Source organism: Streptopelia decaocto, assembly GCF_964273445.1.
Source record: "Streptopelia decaocto genome assembly, chromosome: 5".
NCBI classification, from domain to species: Eukaryota; Metazoa; Chordata; class Aves; order Columbiformes; family Columbidae; genus Streptopelia; species Streptopelia decaocto.
In genome coordinates this window covers 38,069,021-38,096,957 of record NC_138659.1, presented here as the reverse complement: position 1 = coordinate 38,096,957, position 27,937 = coordinate 38,069,021, and the positions used below count along the sequence as shown (strand labels likewise).

Here is a 27,937-nt window from a genome sequence, read left to right as displayed (position 1 = left end):
GCTGTTCCAAATACGACAACAGGAAGGCAAAAGTGTTTGCAGGTATCCAAACAAAACCATGGAATTAGAGTCCAATAAAGATGTTTATAGAAAAAATCATATGGTCTTTAATGAAATGCAACAGAAGTGGTACACACAGATTGATACGTACAAAAAGACAGATGCATACAATAAAGGTATTTTACATTTCTTGTGCCTCTTGCTGAAATGTAGAACATATCTCTTCATGACCAAGACCATGGAGGGAATAAAACAGAAGTGTTAAAACTCATATTTCAGCTCTCATTTACAGAATTTAGATGGTAACACAGTAGAATATTCTCGCTTTCGTAAAAAATATCTTATAAAAGCCAGCTGTTATCTACCGTTACTGAAGAGCTCTGCTGACGTCAGTATTACTATTCACAGCTTGATTAACCGGTAACTGTACAGTTCAGGCTACACCCTCAATGATTATTTCAGTCAGTTCCAGAGACCCTGGGTCCTCTCTCACCTCAGCCCCTTCTCTGTGTCACCCTTTACGGGTTTGCCCAATTTCAGCACTAACGCTGGCTGCAGAATTTATGCCCCCAGACAAAGGCATTACAACCAAAGGGCATTAAATATAAAATACTTCACCATTTTATTCTTCCGATTTTTTCAACTTTAGCTTTGCCGCCTTTTCACGTGAGGAAGCTTTGGCTGTTTCGGCTTTCTTGGCCGTTTCACGAGTTTGCTTTTTTGGCTTTTGCTTTCCGGAACGTACCAGGTCTTCACGTCCCAGCTCAATCATTTTTGCTTCCCACGACTTGATTTCATTCTCGTACCGAACCTTATCGTCTTCAGCAAGCTGCAGATACGGCTGGAAGAAAATTATGTATTGTTAGGAAATACAAACAGTTATGGAAGGGGCTGTGTGGGGATAACTGCCAGGTCACATCCTCCCTTTGATACAAAGGTGACACACTACCAGACCTACGTGTGCATGCCAGGCACGAACTTCTGCCTCCAGCAAATTTAAAAAAAATCAGATTTGCACAAAAAAATGAAATCTTAGCATTGAATTATGGTTATGTCAACAGATGGCCATTCCTGAAGAGGAAATTTATTCATTAAGGCTTTCTGAGTACTAGTTTGAGGGAGCTGGCAAGTACGGAACATGATATTTCTGCACAACTTTTTCTACAGCAAAAACATGAACTTAGCGCAGGTTCTACGTACACGTTCAAAACAATCCGTAAGAAGGTCATTCAGGAGGAACATACAGAATACCTGAAAATCTGGAGGCTTAGGTCAAATTTCAGTATTGCATCTCCTCTGATTTTCATACCCCTAATCTGCAGGTTCATATTTTGATACACTGAGAAAACTGGCAGAAAAGCATGCCCAAGAAAACCCAAGTTAATAAATTACTCTGCACACATCACTTGTAGATTTCTGTTGCTTTTACCTGTCAGGTCTTGCAATGCGCAGCAAATTAATACGCTGCCATTTAAAAATATTATAGATTAGAAAAAAAAAAAAAAATCAAATTGTTGTATGTTATTCCACCTTCCTCTTGAGATGCCACTCAACATCCATTTCCAGCCATACAGAACTTGCATCCTATCCCACCTGCTCACATTTCACCAACACCACAGAAGGAATGGTCACTACTGGAATAAAAATTATGACAGTCTTTCCCAAGATGCATAAAGACGATCTTGGAGTATTTTCCTCAGTATTATATTTGAACAATCCAGTTCAAGATTCTGTAAGAATTTATTGATTTTGATTCGAGTTTGTCATCAGATCACCGCCTCATCAAAATCCACTAACGTACCTGCTTTTGAGTAGTGGACAGTTTTTGCCATGAGTCAAATAACTGCTTCATCTTTGCCTACAAGATACGGAATAGGCAATAAATTAGGATTATTTCAACAGCAGAGTCACCACAGAGGGTTACAGACAAGTGCCAAACTAGTGAAGACCAAGTATAAATCAAGGTAAAAATGCACAGTCACATGGGCTTAATACCCCCCCCTTAATGTAAATAATAAATGACACAGTTCAACAAGTTGCTGGGCATCATCTGAGCTACATTTACAGGTAATAAAAGCACAAAGCAGGTTAAATTACTTAGACTGCCACAAAAGCAGGCAAGCAGAACAACTGAGCTGATTTATAGCAACAAGACTACATCTCACCCTGCATTTTGGTTTCATTTAAACCAAACCCTAACTTAAGGCAAGCCCACATAAATGTTAACTGTGACCACAGGAAACTGTACCACTTTAGGAGTGAACTGAACACTGAACTACAGAATGGTTTATTTGAAAATGACAGAATATAAAACAGATTTTCTCAATACAATAGATCTGCTTTAAAGGACAACCTTTCCTGGCTTACCACAGGTGAAATTCCCACACTTTCTTTGAAGTTTTCTGACACAAAAATGTTAAAGCCGCTACGAGGTCTTTTAGGTTTTCCAAGGACAGTCAATTCCTTTAAAAAACAAGAAAAGTTATTCAATTCACCAAGCATGTACTTTTTCTAAAACAAAACTTGGCATTTGTCTTTATGTTTTATACAAAAATCGGATTCAAATTAATTTGTTGGTGGTTTATTCTACAACCTGGACTGTATGTAAAGATGCTTTAGCTATTCTCACTTGTCAAGACTAATGGTAAACTATATTAAGAAAAGCTAACAACCTGAATCTCACACATTAAAAAAGGCATTTTAAAACTGCTCCTTACTTCAGCTAAGTCTTCCAGAAAAACAAAAACTGTTACTACATTCCACTCAGTATGAAAGTCATGCTGACAAGTTTTCTATTATCTTAGAAGGGCTTTGGTTTCTGGTGTGAAACACTTGCTGAGAGGAGGGCAGATACCCTTCTTGGTGGGAGGTGAGAAGGTGGAACAGAACCAGCAGATTTCCAAGGAAAAAAAAAAGAACAAACTAGGTTTCTGCTATCAGAATGCTTTGCCTACAGGGATAATTGTACTTTTACAGATAGTCCTGTCTCTCAGGATTTGTATATAAACCAGCTAAAAGGGAACAGAGAAGACTATCTGCGTGAATAAGTCAATAAAGGGCACTACCAGATGTGCCTCTACGCAGTTCTAGTTCAACGTGCCAGCAGCTGCCCAGGTAGCAAAGTGGCAGAATCCAAAGAAAGGAAGGAAAAAAGGTGACTTCAAACAGCCACCACCTTGCAGGGGCAACTGAAAGTAACGGACACAAGGCCTTTGTGAGAAGCTGTTTCTGGATGTCTTTGCAACCACACAAAGCACTGCTGCTTCTAATGTCTGTTATTACCCGCCATTCCTCAGGGCAGCTTTAGGAACTGGAAGTAAAAAGCATGGAAAAGCTACCTGTGAGCATGAAGTTCTAATTCTGGTCTTCAAACACAGGAAAACCACTGAAATAACTGCTAACACCAGCAATTATTTTAGTCCATGGGGTTTTCTGGCTTTTGTTTGGGGTTCATGGTGTGTTTTGGTGGTGGTGTGTTGTGGATTTTTATTCTAAGAGTCGCTTTTCTATTTCTAAACATGCTTCAGCTCTGCTCTGTATACAAGACAAATAGAAAAGAACCTTGAGCTTCAAGGTACTTACTCTTTTGACCCTGAACAATCGTCTTTTCGCCAGTCGTCTTCTCCGTTCTTCTTTCAGAGCCGCGGCCTGGGCTGGCGTTAGCTGTGCTTTATACGTGGCCAGCTGCTGCTGGTATTTTTGCCAGTCTGCCTTTCTAGCGTCCTCATAAATCTGCAAAGCAAACCATCATCAACCTTAAACACATGCTGTCAGTCTGAAGCACTTGACCATTAAACAAGCTAACACTTCTAATCTGCTAAAAAAAAAAAAAAAAAAAAATGCAGACTACCCTGGAGCACAATATTTTTAAAGTAGATAAGTAATTTCAGATGTTTGATTAGAATGGATTCAAAACTCTGATTCAAAACCTGGGCCTGTCCCATTAGTGATCTGTTAATCTGGTAACGCCGGATGAGTCTTCAGACACAGCTCAAAGCAATAACAATCTTCCATACATGGAGGAAATGCTGAAGCGCAGTTGAAATGATTACCCGCTGCAGCACACAGGTGCTCCAGCCACCAAAAAGATTCTTACACCTGCCAATATCAGCTATAGAAGGGCGATAAAAACATGGCCTGGGCACCAAGCAGAGCTGAGCCAGGATAGCCAGCACCCAGGCAGACCTGAAAAATCACCATCCTGCTCTCCATTTCAGGCATACAAATGGAAAGGCAGATTTATACTAAAGCACATGGAGCCAGAAGTCCAGAAGGGATAGAAAAGTACTTCAATTCCATTGAACAAAGACATTATTTTAGCTAGAAATCTGCAATTAGTTCCTAACTGAATCTAATTGCTGACTGCAATCAAGGAAGAACAATCATTTTGCTATAAATGCACTTATAATCAGCAATGATTAGCAATTCAGTTGTTTTAAATTATCCCTTGAAACTGCCACTCTTTAAGAAACTTCAATGCCTGTGACAAAAAGAAGAAACTTCAAGAAAGTTACCTGTAAGTTTAGTCTCTGGTTTCTATCTAATCAGCAGAAAAAAAAATCTGGTCCTTTCATCAAAATTAATTGAAGTTTCACCGAACATGCATATAAAAGTAGAACAACTTTACAATACTTAAGTTATTATACACGTATTGCACACACATCTGCAATTACCCTTCCAAAAGAAATGAGATGTTGGTTCCCAGCCCTGCAGCCACAGAGAGCAAGACCTGTATCTTTCTCTGGCAACAGATTAAAAATACAAAAACCATTGCCACAGGTACAAGTATCAAAGTTTCTTTCCCTGTGTACTTCAAAGATCCAAATTCTCTTCAGAATTGTATTTATGTCTAAACCTTTGTACAGAAGTGCCTTTTAAATGTTGTTTTAAAAAAACCCCAGCAAACAAAGAAAAAAATCACCACGCAAACCAGAAAATCCACAGAGGACACCAAACAAAACCCACCATTAAGATTGTATAGAATTCAAAGTACACAGGGCAAAGATACAAACTCACCTGCTTCTGTGATGCTGGTAACTCCTTCCAAGCACCTGCTATTTTTCTAACCAGCTCCACATTGCCTATTTCTGTCCGTTAAAATTAGAAAGCAAGAAAATAAAGATCAATATTGTATCTTTAGCAAACTGCTTCCATTTTTTCCAAGAAAAGCTGTCAGTAGAATATTTTTCCTGTACAAATGCATTTTCCTGCTTTAATAAAACTAACTTACTGGGGCAATTAAAGGGAACTGTAATATTTGGGGGAAGAGTCCCTGCTCTTGCTGTCAACTCAAATGAAACACAGAGTTATAAACGGAAGCACCATTCCAAGACAGACAGCTATCACCTCTCCACAAGAGTTTCTTTTTTCCAGTTCTCTGTTTCTGGCAAAAAGAGTCTGCTGGATTCTTCAAAGCAAGTATAATGTGACTTCATCCACCTGATACAGCACATGTGCTTGATCTTTATTAAAATAAAGTCCTTCATTTACAATATTATTCAATAGAAGGTTAAAGAAAAAATAATTTCCTTCTCTCACAAAATTACAGTGACTTGAATGTGCTTTGGTTTTCAGCTGACTGCCTTTGACAAAGCCCTTACACTATGGTGCTTTGATGAGGTTTCCAGCCAAACCTGAATTTGTAAATGGGGAAAACAAAATAATTAAAAAACAAATAAGAACCCAGAGGGTGGTAGAAAGAAGATATAAGCTTCTATTTTCTTGAAAAACCCTTTCCAGGCTTTTGCTCTGCTTCATGCTAAAAGAAATAATAAATCTTTGTCTCTCCCACCTCAAATGTAAAGTTCAGCCATTTAACAGTAGAATTAAGCTCTTATCAGTAACCTGACTTTCAGAATTCTGGCAAAAACAACACAGGTGGAGAGTCTTAAGTCCAAGTATACTGAGCTATATACATATATTTGAAAATACAATGCTTTGCCAATGATACAAGAAAAAAAAAAAGTCAGTTTATTTTGGAACATTACCTCTATTGGAACAGGAAAGCCCCGAATTCTCAATTTGCAGTGCACTTATTTGCAGATTACTCACATTTTGGAAACGTGGAAAAGCCTGGTATGGCACACACAAAAACCTCTGCAAGTTCAGGGTCTCAGCCTTTCAGATTGCTGAACTCTTGAACTACTGAGCAACACAGGGTATCAAAGGGGCTCTATACTCAGATTTACCTCATGACTTGCCCAATGTGACCATGGATCTTTAAATATTTTAACACTCATTTCAACAGTATTTTCAAAATCAGCGCAGCATTGTATTTTGCTGCTATCTGACAAGAGCAACCACACTGCCTATAAACGAATTTTTAGATAACACATTAAAGACATTCACAGAAAAAAACATTTTCTTCTAACTACAGTAAATTTTTCTCACATATACATCAAGGTAATCCAGTATGTGTAGTTTTTAAATTACTAAGCAGCAAAATAAAATCATATCCAGCTCATTGTATCAGCAATAGTGCACTTCAAATACATATGGATTTAAAGATAAATGAAAATCACAAATTATTGTTAGCACATACTGCCAGGTGAGCTCTTCCTTCAAACATTTTTAAAGTTACAGAAAAGCATTAACTTTCAGGGCTTATTGAGAATAAAAACTAAGTTAACACATGCAGAGGCAGGAATTACAGCAATGCTGAATCTCTTTGGGGTACGATACAGACAATGAGATGGTTTAGGTCTCCTAAAACCACGGTAATGCACTTTAGCTACTTCATGACACTCAGTTTCACAAAGTGATACTTTGTTCCAGTTTCCCTTTAGGAAGCACTGGTAGCACCCGGAGGGACAGCAGATTCTCTGGGGAACCCGGAGCACCCGAGGGGTTCAGATCTCTGTGTTCCAAGGAATCACAGTGTCAGGGGTTGGAAGGGACCTGGAAAGCTCATCCAGTGCAATCCCCCCATGGAGCAGGAACACCCAGATGAGGTTACACAGGAAGGTGTCCAGGCGGGTTGGAATGTCTGCAGAGAAGGAGACTCCACAACCTCCCTGGGCAGCCTGGGCCAGGCTCTGCCACCCTCACTGGGAACAAGTGTCTTCTCATATTTAAATGGAACCTCTTGTGTTCCAGTTTGAACCCATTACCCCTTGTCCTACCATTGGTTATCACCGAGAAGAGCCTGGCTCCATCCTCCTGACACTCACCCTTTATATATTTGTAAACATTAATAAGGTCACCCCTCAGTCTCCTCCAAGCTAAAGAGCCCCAGCTCCCTCAGCCTTTCCTCACACGGGAGATGCTCCACTCCCTTCAGCATCTTGGTGGCTGCGCTGGACTCTCTCCAGCAGTTCCCTGCCCTGCTGGAACTGAGGGGCCACAACTGGACACAATATTCCAGGTGTGGTCTCCCCAGGGCAGAGTAGAGGGGCAGGAGAACCTCTCTGACCTACTGGCCACCCCCTTCTAACCCACCCCCGGACGCAGCAGCACGAAGCCCCGCGGCCTCACCCGGGTTCCTCTGCCGGAAAGCCGCGTGCTGCTCCTTCAGGAATCGGAAATAGGCCGTCAGGGGCCGCTTGGGCCGCTCCTCCGCGCCGCTCCCCCGGGACAGGCACCTCTCGGCCAGGCCAGCGCCGCCGCCCCTGCACACAACACACCGCGGTTACCGCCGCGGGCACCGGGAGAGCCAGAGCGCCCCGCCCACCGCCGCCGGGCACCCGCGCACCTGAGGAGCCGCTGTGCACCGCCCAGCAAGGCCGCGGCCCGGCCCAGCAGCGCCAGCGCGCCCGCCATGCTGCCGCCGCACCGCCGCACGGCACGCTGGGACAGCGGCCTGCGGATTGGCTGCTTGTTGCTATGATGCCCGCAAAGGGGCGGGGCGAGGAAGAGGCACCGCCCCCTCGCCGGACCCAAGGTGACCCCGCGCTGGGTCCCTGTGCCCGCTCCCGGTTCAACCCCCCGGCCCCCGCCTGACCCCCGTTCATGCACACGGGACACACTGGGAGACGGTCTGAACAGCAATTCTGCCACGTTTATTAGGCCGGAGGGGGTACGTGCCAGCAGAAATCAGTACAGAGATCAAAAACTTAAGTGGACGAGCTGCAGCCAGAAACTAACAGTACAGTTTCATTAATGTCCTCTTTCCAAACAAGAGACAGGGCAGCACTGAAGGGGAAACAAGGTGCAGAGACGAGGCCAGTTTGTTCCATCACAGCAAACACCCCAGGACAGAGTAACCATTTTTGTAATTTGCCACCCCCTTAAAATAGCATTCATGTAAAAAAAAAATCATTAAGAGAGGAAGAAGTAGAGAAGTAGAGGAGCTGTTTGTCTCCCTAGCTGAAGTCTAACCAACTCTTTGAAACACTCCAGCTTCAACTCATGTATTTACCTCAGATAGCACTCCAAAACCAGAAAGGCTGAACTGCTCTGAGGACCAAAACATGGCCTTATGCCTATAGCATAGCACGTTCATCAGACAGAAATTTTTTTTTAGTATTTAAATACGCTTTGCTCATGTTGTTTTTCACTTGTCCTGCTGGTCTCGCCCTGCGATGGAAAGTCATTCTGGCACATATGGCACACAGAAAAATTACCAGTTGCAGCACAGATGTTCGCAAACCATCCCTAATACAAACCCGTAAACCAAAAGAGAGGAGTGAGTCAACCTTCCTACTTCACACAGATGTCACCAACATTCAAATAACTTCTAATACAAACATATTCTACCCATCTAGAAAAAAAAGCTCTGGGAACGCATTCTGATGGTCAGTTTCCTACCACCGTTTTATCAGTAAGTACAAACCATGGCTTTGCCTCCTAACTACATTGTACGAGTTCAAGTAGAATAAAGCGCTCATTTTAATAACAACCTGTCACGTATTCAGTACAGTCTGAAGAGAGCAAGGATATTTGAAGCTTAAGACAGCCACTCCGCACCATGCTCTTGTTTCAAGAGTCATGGTTACACCATGAAACAGTAGCACAAAAGTAACATTTTCCCATAGGTGACCCACTTATAAAGGTAGCATTCACTACAGTAAAATTCAAAAATTACCACCTTAAAAATGTATTTTATGCTGACAAATTTCCCAACTGCAGGTCACTTTTCTTTCATGGGAAAGGTACAGAGAAAAGCACTAGTCACATGTTTTTATTTTCAGATAGCCAAGAATAGACTGTAGGAAAGAAGTTTTTAATCTGCTTTATAAGAGATTGCCCCTCTTCAGCACTGTGAGTTTTCCACATGCATAGTCTGAAGCAACTGAAAAGCCACTTAATGAAGTTAGTTTCAAGCATGAGAAGTTCACTGTAACACTGATATTGCAGATAAACCACATTAACTCAAGTGTTTGATGTTCAAACACTCGTATATTAATTTACAGAGGAAATACCCCACGTAACATGTCATTAAACTAGTCGGAATCCTATATAAAACAATGTGCATCACATGCTAAGTAGATTCGGCTAAAGCTAGCATAAAGATTAATTGCAACACGGTCATAAGTTGTATGTGATGCATGGCTTTACTTTCCCTTCTCTCTACAAGACACGTGCACACTTAAAATTTTGATTCTCTACAACAAGCACTTTAAGGATATGCTTTTTTTTTTTTTTTAATAGCCAAGACAAGTAGTAGAAAATGCATTTTATTTATATGGAAAAGGCTACATTTAGATTTGTAAAAGGTCTGTGATAGTGTTATATTGCCCACATGTCAAAAATCAGTTGTGAATAGCAACAAAATGGTTATGTATCTTTCTATAGAGCAATGCAATTAGTTCACATGGCAATAAAATCAAGTCAAGTATGGAACAGAATCAAACCCAGGTGTTTCTCCATAATCAGTGTACAAAGAATTACAGTGCAAAGATAATTTCAAGACATCTGCGGTCAATCTTCAGAATATCCTAATGCATGGAATACTCCAATTATTTTCTTACTAGCAGTTGTATCTTGTCAATACTGTGCACAAGCAAGTCAGTCTAAAATGAAATGACTTACACAGTAAATAAAATATTTAGTCTATACAGTAAAAAACCACAAGTTACATAGGTGAACAAACAAAATGAAATTTGAACATACTTAGACAACGTACTTTAAGTACAGTATTCATCACATAAAAACAGCTAGTTTTTCCAGCAAAAATAATTCGGTTGCTTTAAAACCCCACTGTGGGTCTCGTAGCCTGAAGATGCAGATGTTGAACTCTTAAAAACCAGAATAAATGTCTTCTGCAAAAGGATAAATATTCTTATCACAGTCATAAGGTTATTTTTGGAAGCTTGTTCTCCCTTGCTCCAGAAACACACACCGGTGAAAAAAATTCAAGAGGGAACATGATATATTGAAACAGTAAACTGTGCTCCATTTCCTTCTAATTTGAAAAAAACCCTAGAATTTACAGTACTCTGTGGTATATGAAAAAGTCTTCACAAGTTTACATTGCATATTTCTGAGTCCATTCTCTTGCATGTCTGTTGTATCTGTACGTGCAGAAAGAAGGGATTACAGTGAAGAGCTGTTAGTGATACACTGACAATGGCCACATCTTTACTTAATACACATTATTGAGCTTTTCACCCCTTAGCATAGATTCAGATAACACTAAAATAGTCTAAAAGCCAAGAAACACACTGTATGTTCAATTTTTAAGGTTACCTACCACAGATGTTTAGACTCAAAACCTATCTCACAGGTTTGTATTCAAATGCATATCATCATGCATACTTAATTTCCATTTCACAACCAGTTCCCTTATTTGTACCTTAACAGGAATTTGTTCTTAATTATTCCTAAATGTCTGTGCTATTAACATTCTTGACAGAGTTCACACATTTCAGTTGCATAAAATTCAGTATAATTAACTGGTTGGGGAAAAGGTGGGGACAGAAGGCACAGCGATATTTTTCTTCTCCATTCTGCACTGCCATCTGCATTTCAGAACCTGAAAAGAAAACGTCCTACATTTTTGACTAGATTTTAAGTCTTAGGCCTTTTCCTCTGCTTTGAAGCTGATTAGCACTGCCAAAGGTAAATGTCCCTAGAGAGTCAGTAACTTCCCCTCTGGTCCTCACATTCATTACATTCCACTCTTCAGACTAGATTCACTTTTTTTCTAAGTTCTTCAGAGAAAATGCTGACAAGTTTTTAAATCTGTTTCTTACAAACCATACAGCAACTCATGTACTACTTGGTTTTCTTTTTAAGAATATGCTACCAGACAAGTCTTTGGACTTATACTAAAATACCCACAGATAAATGCTTGGGGTAACTGGCCATATCTTTCATTTCCTAAATCCAAGATGAGATTAAAAAAAATTGAATAGGTGATCAACATAAGAAGATAAAGCTGTAATCAAGACCATATGGTCTCTCACCTTCTCTAGCAATGATTAGATGTTGAGTTTTGGAGACAGAGAAATATCCCTTGTTCACTTCCATTCACAAACGGGAGGCACAAGGGCTGCAATCACTATTAAGTGAGTAGGTGGACAAAAGCTGAGACACAAATGGGGAGAAACTGAGGCACAACATCCTCAGCTTGAACACTACCAGCTTTGCAGTACAAGCTACAGACTTTAACCACTTCAAATCTTGGAACCCACTTTTGATTGTATCAGACATCCAACTGTCAGAAAAAAAAAAAAAGCCATTTTAATAATTCTTACTCTAGGGAGAGAAATACTATAGCACAGACTTCCATGTAACTTCTACATCACTGCTCCTCTATCCAGTCCAAGGTAAAAGCAATAGTCAGATCTTCGTGGACCTGTGATCTGTGATGAACCACAGGCCATTAACATGCATTGCAAGAAGTCTTCCACGGCTCAGTACTAAAAAAATAGGCACCAAACAATTTCTCAGTCAGTTAACAAGAAAGTAAGAAAAAATCCTTTTGGATATCACAAACATTCCGCAGTATCTGAAACGAAGAGTCTAACAATTAAATAGTTAACAGCAAGGTTACCAAACAGCAGCTGAAGTAGCAAGGATAAAAAGCCTGCCCCAGACTAAATTCATAACCTTTTCCGCAGCCTGAAGAAGTCAGATAAACAGTGGTGGCTGGGCTGTCTGTCAACGTGCGGCAGGGCTATCACTATTTAATTTCTGCTCAAGGACACCAGAAAATTTGCAGCACATTATTTTTGGGGAAGCTTATTTCATTCTTGGGAAATTAGAACTGGATGTATTTGGAAAACCTCAGAGATGCCTACTCCTTGTTACTGTCCTAAACTGATCTTGTGTGTCAGTCTTTCTTAATCCCTCACACACCTAGAAAATCCACAGGTACTAAACTCCAGTTACAGAAGACGGCTCAGGCCATGCTGATGGACTGTAGACTACATCCTGATTGTGCTCAAAACACCTATAGCAGCAGAGTTCAACAAAATCTCCCAGTGGTAAGCAAACCATTATTTCCTTCCTGGATCACCGATTCTGTGACCTTTCCCATGCGTAAATTTTTTAAAGTTTATAAGCCCAGAAGAAGGTAACTGGTATATCAGGAGAAAGCGCTAAAGATGGAAAAAAGCCTTGGAAATCATGTAGGCTAATCTGTGGAATGAAGAGCCTGAGCTTCCTGCCACCTACAACTGCAACAAACTCTCAAGAAACCAATGCATCACTTAAATATGCACAGATGCCACAGTTCAGATTTTAGTGCTCAAAAGAATCACTGCAGAGAAGCAGTGCTCTGGAAAGAAACTCCACTGTGCCAAAGCACCGGGCTTGCTGGTGAACTCTAAATCTGACCTTGTGAGTGCTCAGTCATGCGTGTAGTTACCAGACAGCATTTCAAAACCCTCCTTAGGAGGGATGTACAAGAAGCCAGCAAGCCTGAAAACTGAACTTGGGGAAATCCAGCTGGTTCTGCACTGTAAGTAAAAGATCTCAGAACAGTCAGCATAGAACCTTTAGAGTTAAAACCTCTCAAATCAAAATCAGATTTGGTCCAGAAGCATGTAATACTTCAGTTACATGCTGTCGATGTTACCTTCCCAAGATCAGAAACTTCCTGCAAATTCTACAGCCGTTCCAGAAAGTAAAAAAAAGTTCTTTTCCTCTGGAAGATGCTGTAAATTGCAATGTGACGATGGTTCTTAGCACTGAAAAGAGCCTATCCCACAACGGTATCGAAACCATATATTTGTTCTTCATACCTAACATCTGACTAAAGGCACAGGTTTTACAACCAGAGCATCACAGTAGCAACAAATAGCTCATAGCTGGGAAATTATTTTTTCATGCAGTTAATATAAAGATTAAACACAAAAGTGGGATGGTTTTATGTAACTAAGTACAAGAAATAAAGTACCCAACAGTTATGCATGTCTACAGTTTTCTGCTTGCCATTCCACCAATGGATATTTTCAAGATTTTAAAAATCTAATCCTGTAGAAATCTATGAAAAGAGTATCTTTAAAAGTTAAGACAGAAGGTGCAAAGCAGATAACCATCTGCAAGTACCACACACACAATTATCTATATGTTATACTCACTTTTCCTTGTCTGACTTGTAGATCTGTGCAATGTCCGGTACTAAAGGATCATCTGGATTGGGATCACAAAGTAAGGAGCATATGGACAATAAAACTAAACAAAAGAGACACTAGATTAAACAAGTTAGTTTGCTTTATTTCTATAATAATTTAATATATTCCAATACACTGAAGGAGGGTGGTGGGAGATTGGAAAAAGAATGCATATTAGCACTAAGCTTTCATATTGCAGTTCTGCTCAGAAATGTTTCTGCAGCATCATTTTTCTAGCTCTTAAGTAAACACCATGTGATACCAGCCTAGAGAACCTGCAGCTCATGGACCTGTACCCTTTGAACTGTAACCTCGATGTTCCAAAAATCTAGTGTTTAACTTGAGAAGTATAGCTACAGGACTAGAATATTATAATGAATCTTCTACTGCTGAGTTTGAAAGCAGCTACATTTTAAAATAATCATCTTACAGAGGAATGCAAACCAGAACAATTTACCTCATTTAAAAATGAAGTGTAATTAAGACCCCATGTTTTAACCTGTGAGCATTAAACAAACTACAGACTACATAGTTACAGATAAATATTTGATCACACTAGGCCATTCCATCTACAGTTATTAATTAATATTGTTAATATTACATTGCCAATACTCTGTGCGTATCCTTCTTCACTTCTGTGCTGACAGTCATTCTCTTCTTCATATGAGCACTTCACCTAATTTGATATGTTTCACTTCCATTTTGGGAAAATACATCATTAGCATTATATGCAGGTTTCCTGGTATTGAACCAAGGATGTTTGATTTTTCTAATATTTTTCAGTCCATACTTTTCAGGAAATTTCTATTTTTATACTGAGAACTAATAGGAATACAAGGGCACACAGTTAAACAAGTCTAAACGTGTCGTGAAAGGAAATTTGAATCTACTATATAACAGGTCTGGGTTTTTTTCCTTGCTTTACCTAGTTACCAAAGAGCCGGACTGACACCTATTTTCGGCTGTAGCAACTTTGACCACTTCACACTGAAACTTCCTTGAGCCACTGAGCTAATCCTCAGTTTATGAGTTATATGGTGTGCAAGCATTTTAAAACCTCATCAAATCAGAGCACTTAAGACCAGTAAGACTGCTTTGCTTTATATCTGAAGTATATATCTGAAGCTCAATAATACACAGAAAATGCTGAAGATCTAAAAAAACTAAAGATTTTCCAGTTCTAAATGCCAACTGTTAAACACGCTATAAGTGCCAACTTTCATTTGCTAAATACCTTCTGAATTACTAGAAAAAAGACAATTTTTGCTCAGCAATACAACAACGAAGTTCTGTGGAAAGATAATACCAACTATATGCAAAAGTAATTCATGTAATTCTTCAGCAACTATTTCATGAAATAGTATTAAATTTAGATTTTATTTAGCTTGTGAGATTCCTGCACAGGATCCTTGTACATGAGCATGAGCTGCTTTTTCAAGAAGGTATCGCAATCGCACGTGCATGGAGCAATTTCCATTGGACAGAGACTAACAATTTTTCCCTTGCTTGTACAAACATGATGAGAGTGTTCTAAAACAACACACATGGTCTAAAGAGCTCTCAAGCACAGAAGCAAGACATGAACTGTTTAACCTTCTGAGTGGCATGAGAACTTTCTGTAACAATAGTAAGAGTATGCCTAAGCATTTTGAGGATGGGTGGGAAAAAAAAAACAACTATAAGGCACCCACATTTTAAGCAGCTTTCAAAGTGACACAGAATGCCTACAACAAAAGAACTGCTTAACTGTAACCTCGATGTTCCAAAAATCTAGTGTTTAACTTGAGAAGTATAGCTACAGGACTAGAATATTATAATGAATCTTCTACTGCTGAGTTTGAAAGCAGCTACATTTTAAAATAATCATCTTACAGAGGAATGCAAACCAGAACAATTTACCTCATTTAAAAATAAAGTGTAATTAAGACCTTAGCACACACAAGGCTGCTCAGGCAACCCAAAGAGCCATCAATAAGCAATCGGGTAAGCCCACACACATCAGTATGGGGGTTTTCCATTTACATCCATATTCATTTGATTTTGAAGCTCTGCTCACCAGTTTCTCCTCAGTTCTGCATGCAGTGTCAGCTATAACACAGAAGTTGCATTTCAGGCTGACTAGACATTTATTATCTTATCCAACATGTTTCGAACATTTCTTTGCCATGAATGTAGTATTTTATGTAACATGACACTCCAAATAAACTGTGCAAGATCAGGACAACAGGAATTCCAATGGAATTTGCCATGTCTGTAACAAGCAGGATGAGTTCCCACTGCCCCCCTGGTCACTGCAGTAATACACAAAAAAGCACCGCGGCAGTATAGGCAATTTCATAAACACATTAGCAAACCTGTGAGTTTACCTTTAGATACAGTCAAAGCTGGTGACCATTGTGATCTCAGGATATCGAGGCAAATACTGCCATTACTGTTTATGTTTGGGTGGTATATTTTTGTTGTAAAAGCAATCTGGAATAAAAAATAAAAAGAAAACCAAGTAACATAAAATAGTGTTAATTACATTTGGAATCCTTCACGTTGTCCCTTTAGCTCCAGTCATATTAGATCTGCCAATGCAGTTTATCTTACAGTCTCACCTGTTCATCCGCTATGAACATGTATCCCATTGCTGGCCTTTCTGGTTTGAACTTTCAAAATTAAGCCTCAAATAACTAAGACACAGAAAACAAAACTTTGACCAAAAATACTGCCTAAGTTTTGAGAGAAAAGACTTACCTTTGGTGGTTTGAAAGGATAATCTGTTGGAAAGTGTACCGTGAGGAAAAATACTCCTCCTTGATATGCACTATCAGGCTGTGGAAAAAACAAAACAAAGCACATTAATATATTTCAATTATTTTGGAGCTTCCCTTCTGAATGCAGATAACCTCCCAAAGCTGTGAGTATCTTAGAAAATGCATTTTTTTCCCCAGTACACAGCCTATTGCCCACTGCGGGCTGTGCACGGGGAAGGCGCAGAGGGAACTGAACCCTCCCACTGGCCTGCAGAGCTGCAGTAGAGCCAACCACGGCTCCTGCTTCAGTAGCCAACATGGCTACTGAGTGCTGCTCTTCTTGGGGAGAGAAAGGGAGGGAGCAGCGCTTGACTGGTGGAGCCACAGAACTGCTGATCCATCAGCTCCACTGCACCAAGGGAAACAAAACCCATAGCTGGTCTTCCAAATCCTTTCTCCATGCAACACCACAGCTGCTCTGATCCTCCTCCAGCCTTAAGCTACAAATATACTCACCTTAACAAGTGGTTTCTCTTTGCAGGTGCAAAGAGTAGGATTTTCCAACATAATTCAGGTGATCATGATGACATCAGGGAGTTTTAAAACACACAAGATCTTTGTGACCTGTACAAACCTGCGAACATGCATTTTGTTAGAGAACATGTGCACAGGTTTACGTCCAGGTTGCACACAGTTAATAGATAGAAATAACTTTGTTGCAGTCATCTGTTGAGGACATTAATCAGAAATTACAGCGCTGCTTTCTATAATTTAGCATTGAGACTTTCCCCGCTTCGCTTTTCTAGTTAATAAAAATGAAAAAGGGGAAAACCTCTCTCATTATTTGTTAAGTTTAAAACAGCAACAGAGGAACTCAATCTCAGCAAAGGGGCAGAACATCAAGCTTTTGAGTTTCCTTATAGGAACCAAAGGCAGACTGTGTTTAAAATAAAAACATTTACCTTGTAAATGAGTGAAAATTACATTTTGAGAGATGAATATAAGAGGCCAAGTCACAAATGGTCCACTAAGACCTGCCATGTTACACACTCAAAATGCAGACAGTGTTGCAATGTAAGGCAGGTTATACATAGAATTGCTAAGAAGCCAGCATTAGGTAACATCAGAGGAGATTGCCACTGTACTTCCAATTAGGTTTGAAAGAGCTGCTTGCATGTATACTAAATAGATTTGTCAAAGTTAAAATAAGCTGAAGATGAGACAAGTTCAGTTTCAGAGAGAAGGCAAAGTCACAGAATCACAGAATGTTAGGGACTGGAAGGTACCTCAAAAGATCATCTAGTCCAATCCCCCTGCCGGCGCAGGAACACCCAGATGAGGTTACACAGGAAGGTGTCCAGGCAGGTCTTGAATGCCTCCAGAGTAGGAGACTCCACAACCCCCCTGGGCAGCCTGGTCCAGTGTTCTGTCACCCTCACTGGGAAGAAATTTCTTCTCAAATTTAAGTGGAACCTTTTGTGTTCCAGTTTGAACCCATTACCCCTTGTCCTATCACTGGTTGTCACTGAGAAGAGCCTGGCTCCATCCTCCCACTCACCCTTTCTATATCTGTAAACATGAATGAGGTCACCCCTCAGTCTCCTCTTCTCCAAGCTAAAGAGCCCCAGCTCCCTCAGCCTTTCCTCATAAGGGAGATGCTCCACTCCCTTCAGCATCTTTGTTGCCCTGTGCTGGACTCTCTCCAGCAGTTCCCTGTCCTTCTGGAACTGAGGGGCCCAGAACTGGACACAAGTGAAATCACATCATGTATTATGAGGTATATAAAACAAATTGATGACGCCTATAGACAGGAGGCTACCCTGCTCCCACACATTGGAAATGAATTCTCAAGGTAAACTTTAGTCTTATGCTTCCCTCAGGCCACCAGGAAACATACAGGATGTGCATCCTTATTTCCTTATGTTATCATGATAAAGGATTAATATCCCAACAGTGTTCTTTTCTTGTATTTCAGCAGATATGGCTGAGATGAAGGTTGGCAAGAGAGGCTCATTCTTAACTAGAGAAATCTAAAGAACCTGAAGCAAAGAAAACAGTATTTTCCACTACAGAATATGGCAGGTGAATTGCAAGCTGGAAGAAAAAATGGAAATCAAGCCAAGATTTATGTGCTAGTATTTCCCTTACTCAGGTCATCAGAGTCATTCAGGACAGAGACATTATTGGTGGCAATCAGCAATTGTTAACTCTTCTTTGCTATTTTGCGATTCACCTTTAAGCAGCGCAGAAAGATAAGGGTCAGAATGACCTTCTATGCAAAATAACACAGTTGTTAAAGAAAAATGGCAAAAGCCTTAGTGTCCTACAGAAAAACTTGAAACAATCACTTCAGTTGTTGCTGGGCCATCGACAAGTTGGACACCAGACTCCAGCATAGCACTGGCAAATTAGTAACCAATCCTTCAGTGCTTCAGAGCAGCTCCGCTAAAAATGCAAAAATAGCCTCAAAGCAGACAATTCCCCTTTTCTCCACCACGTGATGCTGCATCTTAATGGATTAAGTATTGTCTCAAAATTTCAACTCACACAACGATTCAGCTCATCATCTGAACCAGAGACACTTCTTTCGAAATTAACAGGTCCAAAAGGAGAACACCAGGAATACAGACTCCTACCATTATATTAACAAACACCCTTTCCCTCAGGTCATGTATATTTATTGTTTTTGCTAAAACTCTTTTCAGTTTTCCTTTAAAACTTTCTGTTCTTCAGCTTTATTGTCCGTCCTTATGTCATTTCCTTGACAAGAGTCATAAATGGGGTGTCCAGAGATCTCCATGAGCCCTTCCGCAGGCCTTCCGCATGCAGACACCAAAGTACCCACCATCGCCAGGCTACAGTTTGCAAATCCAGTTTTTGACAGAGTCACATCACAGCCATCAAACAAGCTCTATCTAAAAGCCCCCAACTTGAACACTGGACTACACCCATTCTTCCTCCTTTCGGATGGATGTATCTCCTAGAACTGAAATTATCACCTCTGAAAAGTGAGCTTTTCACTTTGCTGCCCCCATCACCAATTCAAACATTGCAGCTGACTGATGAAGCACCCCTGACTTCACCAAGAGGGTGGATTTTTGAACAGTTACAGAAAGAAACTGGTGCCAGATCAGGAAGAACAACGATACCACCCTCAATCTTCACACGCAGCACAGCTCAGTTTGACTGCCATGTTTACAGAAACCCAAACAAATCCTCTACAACAAAAAGGGAAACGAGGTCTTCTTTCTAAGGGGCATGAATTATATACTTACAGGTCCCATAATTGTTGCTTGCCAGTGAAACACTGAAAGTCAAAAAGACAGAAGAATTAGAGATTTTTTCTGAGCTTTCTCATAACCAAAAAAAGGTCAGCAGTGACAAAGCACTATGAGGAGCTTACAGTCATCTCCAACAGGCCCAGCGGAGCAGTGGGCTGGCGGGTCTCGCTGCAGGTCACTCAGCTCCTATAAGAAACACACAAATATTTGAAAGACATCCACATGAAAAGAAACACCGCTCAGCAGCACCACTGCAAACGTGAGAAAGCAAACAGATTTTATTAAATAGGCCTGTGGCACTTTTAAAGAAATCAACACTGGAAATATCCGTTGATACTGAAATGCATTTTTTGCCAAATAGGTCTGCAGCTAAAGACAGCATTGTGCTATAAATTAACAACTGAAAGTATCTAAGAGCTATAGTCAAGTTTATAATGGGCTGAATTAGACACAGAAAACAAAAAAAAAAAATCAAGAAAATGAAGGGTTTCTTGACTTGTCTGTAAACTCAATGTTTAATTTAGAAATTTATGTGCTAATCTGACTGTTGCTTTAGCTTTTGATTTTACAAAAGCTTCTTGTATTAGCGTATGTACACTAGCCGAGTTAGACTAGCTCATAAAAGTTTTGCGGTCTGCCTAGATGATACAGGAACACAACATCAAGGTTCCTGAGTAAACTAGAAAATAAAGGAAAAACACTAGCTCTAGACCTTATTTAATACACATTGATTTAATTCCTTGTGTGCTTTTTTTTCAAAATGACTTCCGCAAAACTACCAAGAAAGTTGAAATTTAAGAGAAGCATTCAGAGAGTCTTTTGCTGGTCAACTGATTTATTTCTCTTACAGAAGTCCATACAGTCCCAAATAATTTAAAATTATTATTTAATTACACAAAACCAGCTCAGCTTTCCATCAAATTTATCATCACTATATCAAATGCAAAACAAGCTATATATCAGTGTTGTTTCATTTTCCTTGTTTGATTCAATATACTACTTTTGATGTCTGAAAATTTACTGTTCTAATAACAACAACTTCTTCCAACTCCAAGCTGGTAAGAACTGTGCTGTGATAAGTTTAATGATTATGTGTAAATACTTCCATCAAAATAAGCTAAAAAATGTGTGTTAAACCACTGTTCATAAGGCACTCAAAACACAGACATTTAAGTCAACAATAGACATAAACAGGTCTGCAAATATCTCAAGTTTAGCGTGAGGAATAACAGTGGAAACATTTATACCAAAAAAAAATCATTAGTCAAAACAACTACTTCAAAAATCAAGGTTTAAATCCAGCGTAGAATTTGTCTATGTGGCATCATCAGACCTTACGTACAAACTGAAGCATTAGAACTCTGCACTTCCCAACTACTGTGACACGTTTATCCATTTACATCCAGTATAGATTTTGACTGGCAGAGTCCTCTCTTGGAGGGACCCAGCTTACCATGGACTTGGCACCTAAATCCATGCACACATCTCACAGGGCCCCTCACTGCAACACATCTTCAGCCCCTTTATAGAGTGGTAATGTCAATAATGCTCTGAAGTCACTCCTCATAATCCTTGCGATTTAAAACAAAAGAGGCAGCCCTTTGATATACTGAAAAAACTCAATTTTCCAACTAGCGTTTCTGCCCTTAACTTTATTCTGTTGGTGAAACTGTGTGCTGGTCCACGAGAAACGCCCCAAGCTAGACTTGGACTAATAAAGGCAAGAGCAAAACCCCTTAGAAATGTAGTTCCCTTTTTAATCAGAGGATTCAAATTTCAGTAGGGGAATGATACAGAGAACCGATAATCTATGTAACGCCAAGTCACTGCACATATGCGAAGGAAGTCAACAAGTCTCAAATTTCTGAGAGTCACAGGAGCTGTAACAAGTATTAATGGCAGCACAGCAGTTCCAGCCTCTGCCTGCTCTAATTTGCAACTCAAGATCTAACTGAACAACTGAAGATTAAGCCTTCCACATACACTAAAAAGTAACAACCCAGCTACACAAGAATGTTAGCCAAGAGAGAATTCAAAGCCTAAAAGTCCTGCATCTTGCAGCAGTCATGATGGACTACTAAATTAAAGGCAATGATGGGAAAAATATGTAGCTTAAACTCTTCAGAAAGTCTCTAAAATATTATGCATATACAAACTGCTAGGCAAGCACTTGATTTGGAGTGACAAGTGTATAACAGCACTCTCATTTGCTAGATCCTTTCCTCAAGCTCTTTACATACCCTCAACTCACAGAAATGGGTTTCCTTTCATATATACACATGTACTGCAGAATTGGCAGGAGCTGGGGAAGGCTCCTCAGGTGTGCATTTTCATTTTGTTCAGACTAAAGGCACTGAAATTTGTCTGTGATTAAAAACTACATGTTTTTAATTATACCTCAGTGAGACCCAGAACTACCAACTCCTGTTATTAATATTTCCCTAATAATGATGAAAAGGCTCTCTTCAACCAGACATAGAAAACCTGCTTCATGACTTTACATATTCACAAAAGAACGAGAAGCTGAACACAAGAATTCTCTGTACAAAGCAAATTCTCCCAAGAAGCCCAAAGCATTTGCTGGACAAAGCTGAAGAGTTACAAAGCACCATGTGCTGAAATCTCATCAAGATGTGCAAGAGAACTGCATGTAAGGCATTACACAGCCAACACTACGGATTTCTCTGTAATTTTAAGTTAATTGGCTCCAGCATCTCTGTCCGTGTTTTATGGATTATCACTATGTAGCTGCATAATGCAGGTCTGGTTACTCCAAGGCCTCATCTCCACCGATATTTTGAGTCACTGGTAACTTTGATGTACATGGGCTAACAAACAGGATCTGTTACTCAAAGCAGTGCAGATTCTGTTTCAAAAGAGAAACTCAACACTACAAATTGCAGTGTACACCTGTGCAATGTCTTTTATAAGAATACACAAACCCAAAATTTGACCTGCAAGAAATGGAAACACAAGTATCAGTTATTTAAAACACTGGTGAACATCAAAGCATCTGTCAAGAGCTCCAACACATGCCACAATAACCCAGTACTGCCAGGATAAACTCGTACGGAGAAAACAGCTAAGCTGAGGACAGTGGTAGGAATAATCCTCTAATCCTCTCAAACATAAAAAATATTACAAAGTCTCCAAATTATCACCTTTTATTGCACCACACACGCTGTAGAATAGCTCTGTGGGCAGCATGAAGCAAAAACATCAAAATCCAGTCTAACAGCTGTAAAACACATGCTATGGTAAATTATAAAGCCTGAAAATATTCCTGAATGTGCGGGACTAGTACTTATTGTCAGGGTGTAATACAGGATGTATTTCATAAAAGTATGAATTGGGTGAAGACTGGAAGGCTCTTTTAACACTCACACGCTTCGTGAGCAGTCAGGCTTCTCTCCAAAAAGCTACTGGAACAAGACCATAAAGGACACTTTGATAACAAGGAGATAGTTATTCTCAGGATAGTACTCATGGACACTCAATGGCTATGAGCATGAATAACAACAACAACAAAAAAGCAGCCCTAAAAATGCCTCCTTTTTCAGTAAAAAAAAAAAAAAAAGCTGCAGACTATCAGAAGACCAAAATAAACTGAAGGCAGCATCACTAAAAGCTATTTTAATTCTTGAAGCGACAGAAAACCACAGCCAGAGAACTTTTCCATGCTGTTATTTAAAATATAGGTTTTCATATTTGCCAGCTATGTTCTTCATTTCTTGCACAAAATGCTCTATAGACCACGGACTCACTTCCTACCAACTCCATGCATACACTGCTGCTATTAATGACGTTTGAAACCATCTGTCAAAAAAAACAGTGATTATCCTTAGACGAGTTAAAGGATTCCCTGTTCCTCAGAACTTGGATAAATGTAAAGAAATACTTATCATTTTTTGATACGAAGGTAAGTCTTCGTAATAAAGTATATATTCTATTTTATACATTGCCTTAATGCAAAAATAATATTGCTGTGATATCACAGCTGGTGTTTTGAAAGTGAATTAAAACATTTGCTATTACGGATCCAAAAAAGAAGCTCCCTCAGTATGCTTCTTACCACCTAAAGACAGCACGTGACTCAACAGTTTAAAGTCAAACCCTAAACCACAAATATTGATAAAATTTTATTTATCTGAGTCAATTTACAGTAAGAAAAGTTATTTTCAATGTAAATATTCAAGTCCATATGCCCTGTGTAGTCTACGCATATATGAAACACATACTGAAACCAACAGGCACACAGTTCACTGACACAGCTAAATGTTTGAATGCTCGTATTCTTACTGAGTTGTGGGAGAAAAACAATCAAGCACTATGCACCAATAAGATAAAAACAGACAACAGCTATTTTCAAACCAGCCTTCAAACACATCTCTTCTCACTGGTTTCAAAATATCTTCTAAAATTTCTTACAAGTCCAATTTTTTTACACCTTTAACAACAGTAAATACTGGGTTTATATGTATTTTGCTAATAGCCTGAGCCACTAACAAGCACAATATTAACACTAGAGGAGCACCCAGAAGCACAGGATTTGTGATGAAAACTGTCTCCTCAGCTGTAACACTGAGCTGACCACACAACAAACTCACAGTTCGATATATGAACAGAGTTCAGAACAGCAACAGTGCTGCACAGGACGGACAGGCAGAACTGACCTACACACTAACTTGCGTAACCTGAATTATCTTCTACTTTGCACAACAGCCATGGTGTCTTGATTTCCAGAGGTGGTAAAAATAGAGTCTTCTTTGCACAATTACCTTTTCCAACTAAAACCTACGCTATTTGTTTTGTTTTCATAATTTGCAACATCTGGAATTCACATACCCCACAAAAACCCAGGTTATTCTTTTATTAGTGCGTCAGACTGCAGAGAAGCACCTCCTGCCCCAGGGAACATCTATGCTACATCACACACAGGGTGCAGCCTCAAGTTTGTGACAGTGTAGAAGCACGATGCCTCTTTCAGGCACTGACAAGGTAAACTGGCACAGGCTCCCCAGCTGAAGATGAATAAGAATCCCCCATCCTCCTGCAATCCGCTGAGGATCTCTGGGACGAATTTGTGCCGGGGGCGGCCCTGACAACTGTGCTGGCACAGCAGGGCTGGATGTCCTTGCTGCTCTGCCACCCCCAGCACTGAGCTGGACATGCTTGCATGCGATCAGCTCATTCAGTTGTTATTCAGTTGCTCACTTTGTACGAAAGCTCCCAAGCGCAATGCATTGCTCTGTTACTAGTGTGTAATCTTGAGGTCCGCACATTGTCCTCCTTTGAGTCCCTCAAGGCTGATCAACAAGAGGCGGGATGCAACAACACAGACCACAACAGCAATGACATTTAGAAACTGGAGTCGCAAGCTGTACGAGACAAAATATGCTCACTAACATTCCTACTATTACAGCTTTGCTATCTCTGTAGGTACTACCATGCTGAACAAACAATTTATCAAAATTATCGTGAACGAACACTCAAGCTTGACAGCAAAATCCCTTGGCTGTGTTGAAGCGCAGTTCAGAGAGCACATCTAGACTGACAAGCTCCCAAGTAACACCACTGTGTTTTCCAATAACTCTTTGCTCCCCACAGAGCTCCTCTAGGCACTCTATGAAACTATGAAGTCCTTACAGCTTTTCCTCTACTCCAGATCTTACCCCTTCCTGCCCTTGAGGTATAAAATAGCAATCAACCTTTATAGCCAGTCTGAAGCATCAGGAAATTAGATGGGATAAACACACCATCATACAAATACATAATTTTCAGGAAAGCTCTATACATTACAGTGACATCATGATAGCTTCTTTTCAATTTCTCCTCTTTATTTTAACTTTCCATCTGAAACAATCCTATTTTCTTGCCACTTTCCTATTCTACTGCTCTGGAGGCAGGCTGCTGGCCTAATCTCTCCCTGGAAAGGCAGCAGATAGTGATGAAGGAAGTTAATGAAAAAAATAAAACCAGCAATAGTAATTTCTGCAGCAAACTAGAAACAAGAGCTAACTAGTTCTGAATCAACTCTCTATTCTCTGGTAGGTCCTTCCCCAATGTCTCTTCATTTTTCAGTTAAAAGTTCTTGTGTAATTAGGGAACCTTACACTACCTTGAAGTCAACATTCTGGGCAGCGTTTCTTCATTTTCAAAGAGTAGAAGGAGGATCTAATACGTCTTACAGGATGAAAGATACTATTTCATAGCCTACTCATAATTTCACTTCTATCGAACACAAAGTTTTTAAATGCCACAAAGAAAACTGTGGGTTTCCAATATGTATGGAAGTCTCTAAAGCTGAAATAAAAGTTACACACAGAATGTGGTAAGATAAAAATACAGAGAAAAATCCTGTTCTAGCAGGAGATAATTTGGAAGGCCACAAACTACCACTCCACCTCAAAAATACCAGAACACTACCAGACTTTGCACTTTGCTCACCTTAGCAGAATGAAACTGAACAAGAAGAGGAAAGAGAAGGTATTCAGAACAATCCTTTTCTTATAAACACAAAAGTCAGGAGATGGTCAAGAAAAGCTGCAAAATTTGGAAGGCAACAAAAGATAAAGCATTCCCATAATATGTAAAAGCATGACAGTTATTGCCAGAGAAAAATCACTGTAGTTATTTATTAATATTTGATATAATTAACAAATACAACATTCACAATAAACATGTGATGTGAAGTAACAAAAATCTCCCTTAGTTACATTGCCTGTAAAGGCACAATAAGATTTGTAGCATGAGACTTACGAGACTTCTGGTAAAAATCCATCCAAATAACTTTGTATCTATTGTGCAGTATCTTAAATCAACTCCCTGCAGGGTCAACCGGTCGTTAGAGAATCCTGTTTCTGTAAGAGCAACGTTTTCCAGCAGCAAAAGGGAATCCAGAACAAAAAATTACCGCACAGCCACAGACCCAGGACAGCACAAACACCAACCGAACGCACCCGTCAACAGCAACAAAACACCATGGACTCTGTAACGCGGCCAATGCACTGACACTAACTCAGCTTCTATGTTTACCATCCATAACGCTTTTTTTTTGTCAGTGCCGTGCAATGACCAATGATCTTGCCAAGCAAAAGGAATATAGAAATTTACTCCACAAGCAAAGCCTGGTCACTCACAAATATGACCCCAAACTCCCCAGCTGGGATACACCCAGAGGTCACACCTGACCAAAACAACACCTTCACACGGAGCAAACCAAGCTGTGCACCCCTGAAGCACAATATTTTGGCAACAGATATTTTATTTACACCTCTGCTAAAGATAACCCGCCAACACAAAGTCGCTTTTCACCCCCCAGTTCGTAACCTCGGGAAATATCTCGGATGTTGTATTAACCACAGCTTGAAACGCTGACTGGAAAGAGGTCTGTAGAGGAGGCGAAGGGTCCCGAGGCCCCGAGGAGCGGGACAAAAGCCGCCCTGCCCTTCCCTTCTCCACCTCCGCCCGCCCCACCCGGGCCCCTCACGGGCCGGACCGGACCGCTCCGCGGTGACCGCAACGGCGGGTAGAAGGACGTCAGGACCGGTGCCAGGCAGAAACAAAGCGGGAAGCGGCTCCCCCAGGCTCGCTCGCTCGCTCCCTCCCTCCCTCCCTCCGACTCGGCCCCACTCACTTTCTGTATCCGCTTCAGCGCCATGGAAGCGCGGGCCGGGCGGCGGGAGCGCGGCGGGGCGGCGCGGGGCGGGACGGGACGGGCCCTTTGTGTCCGCGCTACGCGCCGGCGCTGCTGCTGCCCCCTGCCGGCTGGGGGTGCGCACCCCACCCCGCCGGGCCACGACTGTGACAACTGTTTTCTTTCTTTACACCAGCATTTGGTGAGCAGGCTTGTCTTTGATCTTGTCTTCTCCCCCTGGGAATTCGGTGGATGACTGGGAAACTAAATCGCTATGAGGGCTGTTTGTGCTCAGAGGACAAAAGGTGTTTGAAGGTCGCGTCCTTCACAGGTGCGCGGAGGAACGGGGGGAATGGACGGCGCAGGGCGCCGGGGCTGCCAGGAACAGCCGCATGTCACGTTCACGGTGGAGCAGGAGCAGGAACACCCAGATGAGGTTACACAGGAAGGTGTCCAGGCGGGTTGGAATGTCTGCAGAGAAGGAGACTCCACAACCCCCCTGGGCAGCCTGGGCCAGGCTGTGGCACCCTCACTGGGAACAAGTTTCTTCTCAAATTTAGGTGGAACCTTCTGTGTTCAGAGTGAACAGGAGGGGCGTACTAGTCGAAAAGACTGCTGAGTAGGCCCCAGACAGCTCCACTCGCAGAGCCTACCCACGGGGCCGGTCACACAGCAACACCCACCACCCGCTCAGAGCACCCTCAAAGCCCACCTTCCCCCGCAGCGCGCCCGCCCCGAGAGCCCCTTTTCCCGGCGGCGGTCCCTTTAAGTGGGCGGGCCCGG

General features: G+C 40.9%; 2 protein-coding genes across 8 annotated transcripts; both read right to left on the bottom strand.

The window, feature by feature from the left end:
• Positions 1 to 81: 81 nt before the first annotated feature.
• TFAM (transcription factor A, mitochondrial) lies at positions 82 to 7,805 on the bottom strand. Its single transcript, XM_082053438.1, has 7 exons — positions 7,691 to 7,805; positions 7,474 to 7,607; positions 5,017 to 5,087; positions 3,583 to 3,732; positions 2,368 to 2,463; positions 1,802 to 1,858; positions 82 to 841 (listed from the first exon to the last, which is right to left on the bottom strand). Exons 1-7 carry the CDS (start codon positions 7,756 to 7,758, stop codon positions 623 to 625), a joined length of 795 nt encoding a protein of 264 aa, XP_081909564.1. The 5' UTR covers positions 7,759 to 7,805; the 3' UTR covers positions 82 to 622.
• A 171-nt stretch (positions 7,806 to 7,976) lies between these two features.
• UBE2D1 (ubiquitin conjugating enzyme E2 D1) lies at positions 7,977 to 27,294 on the bottom strand. 7 transcript variants are annotated; one of them, XR_014184127.1, is made up of 8 exons: positions 27,155 to 27,285; positions 19,641 to 19,704; positions 19,513 to 19,544; positions 16,239 to 16,316; positions 15,866 to 15,971; positions 13,467 to 13,560; positions 11,637 to 11,801; positions 7,977 to 10,912 (listed from the first exon to the last, which is right to left on the bottom strand). XR_014184127.1 is itself a non-coding variant. In XM_082053443.1 (7 exons), the coding sequence occupies exons 1-7, from the start codon at positions 27,176 to 27,178 to the stop codon at positions 10,906 to 10,908; spliced, it is 405 nt and encodes a 134-aa protein (XP_081909569.1). In that variant the 5' UTR covers positions 27,179 to 27,284; the 3' UTR covers positions 7,977 to 10,905. The 7 variants fall into 7 exon arrangements, 3 of the variants coding, with proteins under 3 accessions (XP_081909569.1, XP_081909567.1, XP_081909568.1); XR_014184128.1 differs by having other exon boundaries at positions 7,977 to 10,451; XR_014184129.1 differs by lacking the exon at positions 11,637 to 11,801 and adding an exon at positions 11,346 to 11,466 and having other exon boundaries at positions 7,977 to 10,451.
• Between the last annotated feature and the right edge of the window lie 643 nt (positions 27,295 to 27,937).

What these genes read in the sequence shown, in the direction of transcription:
- TFAM (XM_082053438.1), bottom strand. Translation starts at nt 7,758, where the DNA reads ATGGCGGGCGCGCTGGCGCTGCTGGGCCGGGCCGCGGCCTTGCTGGGC. An exon ending in GGTGCACAGCGGCTCCTCAG is followed by an intron (nt 7,608 to 7,690) that starts GTGCGCGGGTGC and finishes TGTTGTGTGCAG; the next exon opens with GGGCGGCGGCGCTGGCCTGG. An exon ending in TTTCCGGCAGAGGAACCCGG is followed by an intron (nt 5,088 to 7,473) that starts GTGAGGCCGCGG and finishes TTTAACGGACAG; the next exon opens with AAATAGGCAATGTGGAGCTG.
- UBE2D1 (XM_082053442.1), bottom strand. Translation starts at nt 27,178, where the DNA reads ATGGCGCTGAAGCGGATACAGAAA. An exon ending in CGCTGAAGCGGATACAGAAA is followed by an intron (nt 19,705 to 27,154) that starts GTGAGTGGGGCC and finishes TGTTTCTTATAG; the next exon opens with GAGCTGAGTGACCTGCAGCG. An exon ending in TGGGCCTGTTGGAGATGACT is followed by an intron (nt 19,545 to 19,640) that starts GTAAGCTCCTCA and finishes TTTGACTTTCAG; the next exon opens with TGTTTCACTGGCAAGCAACA.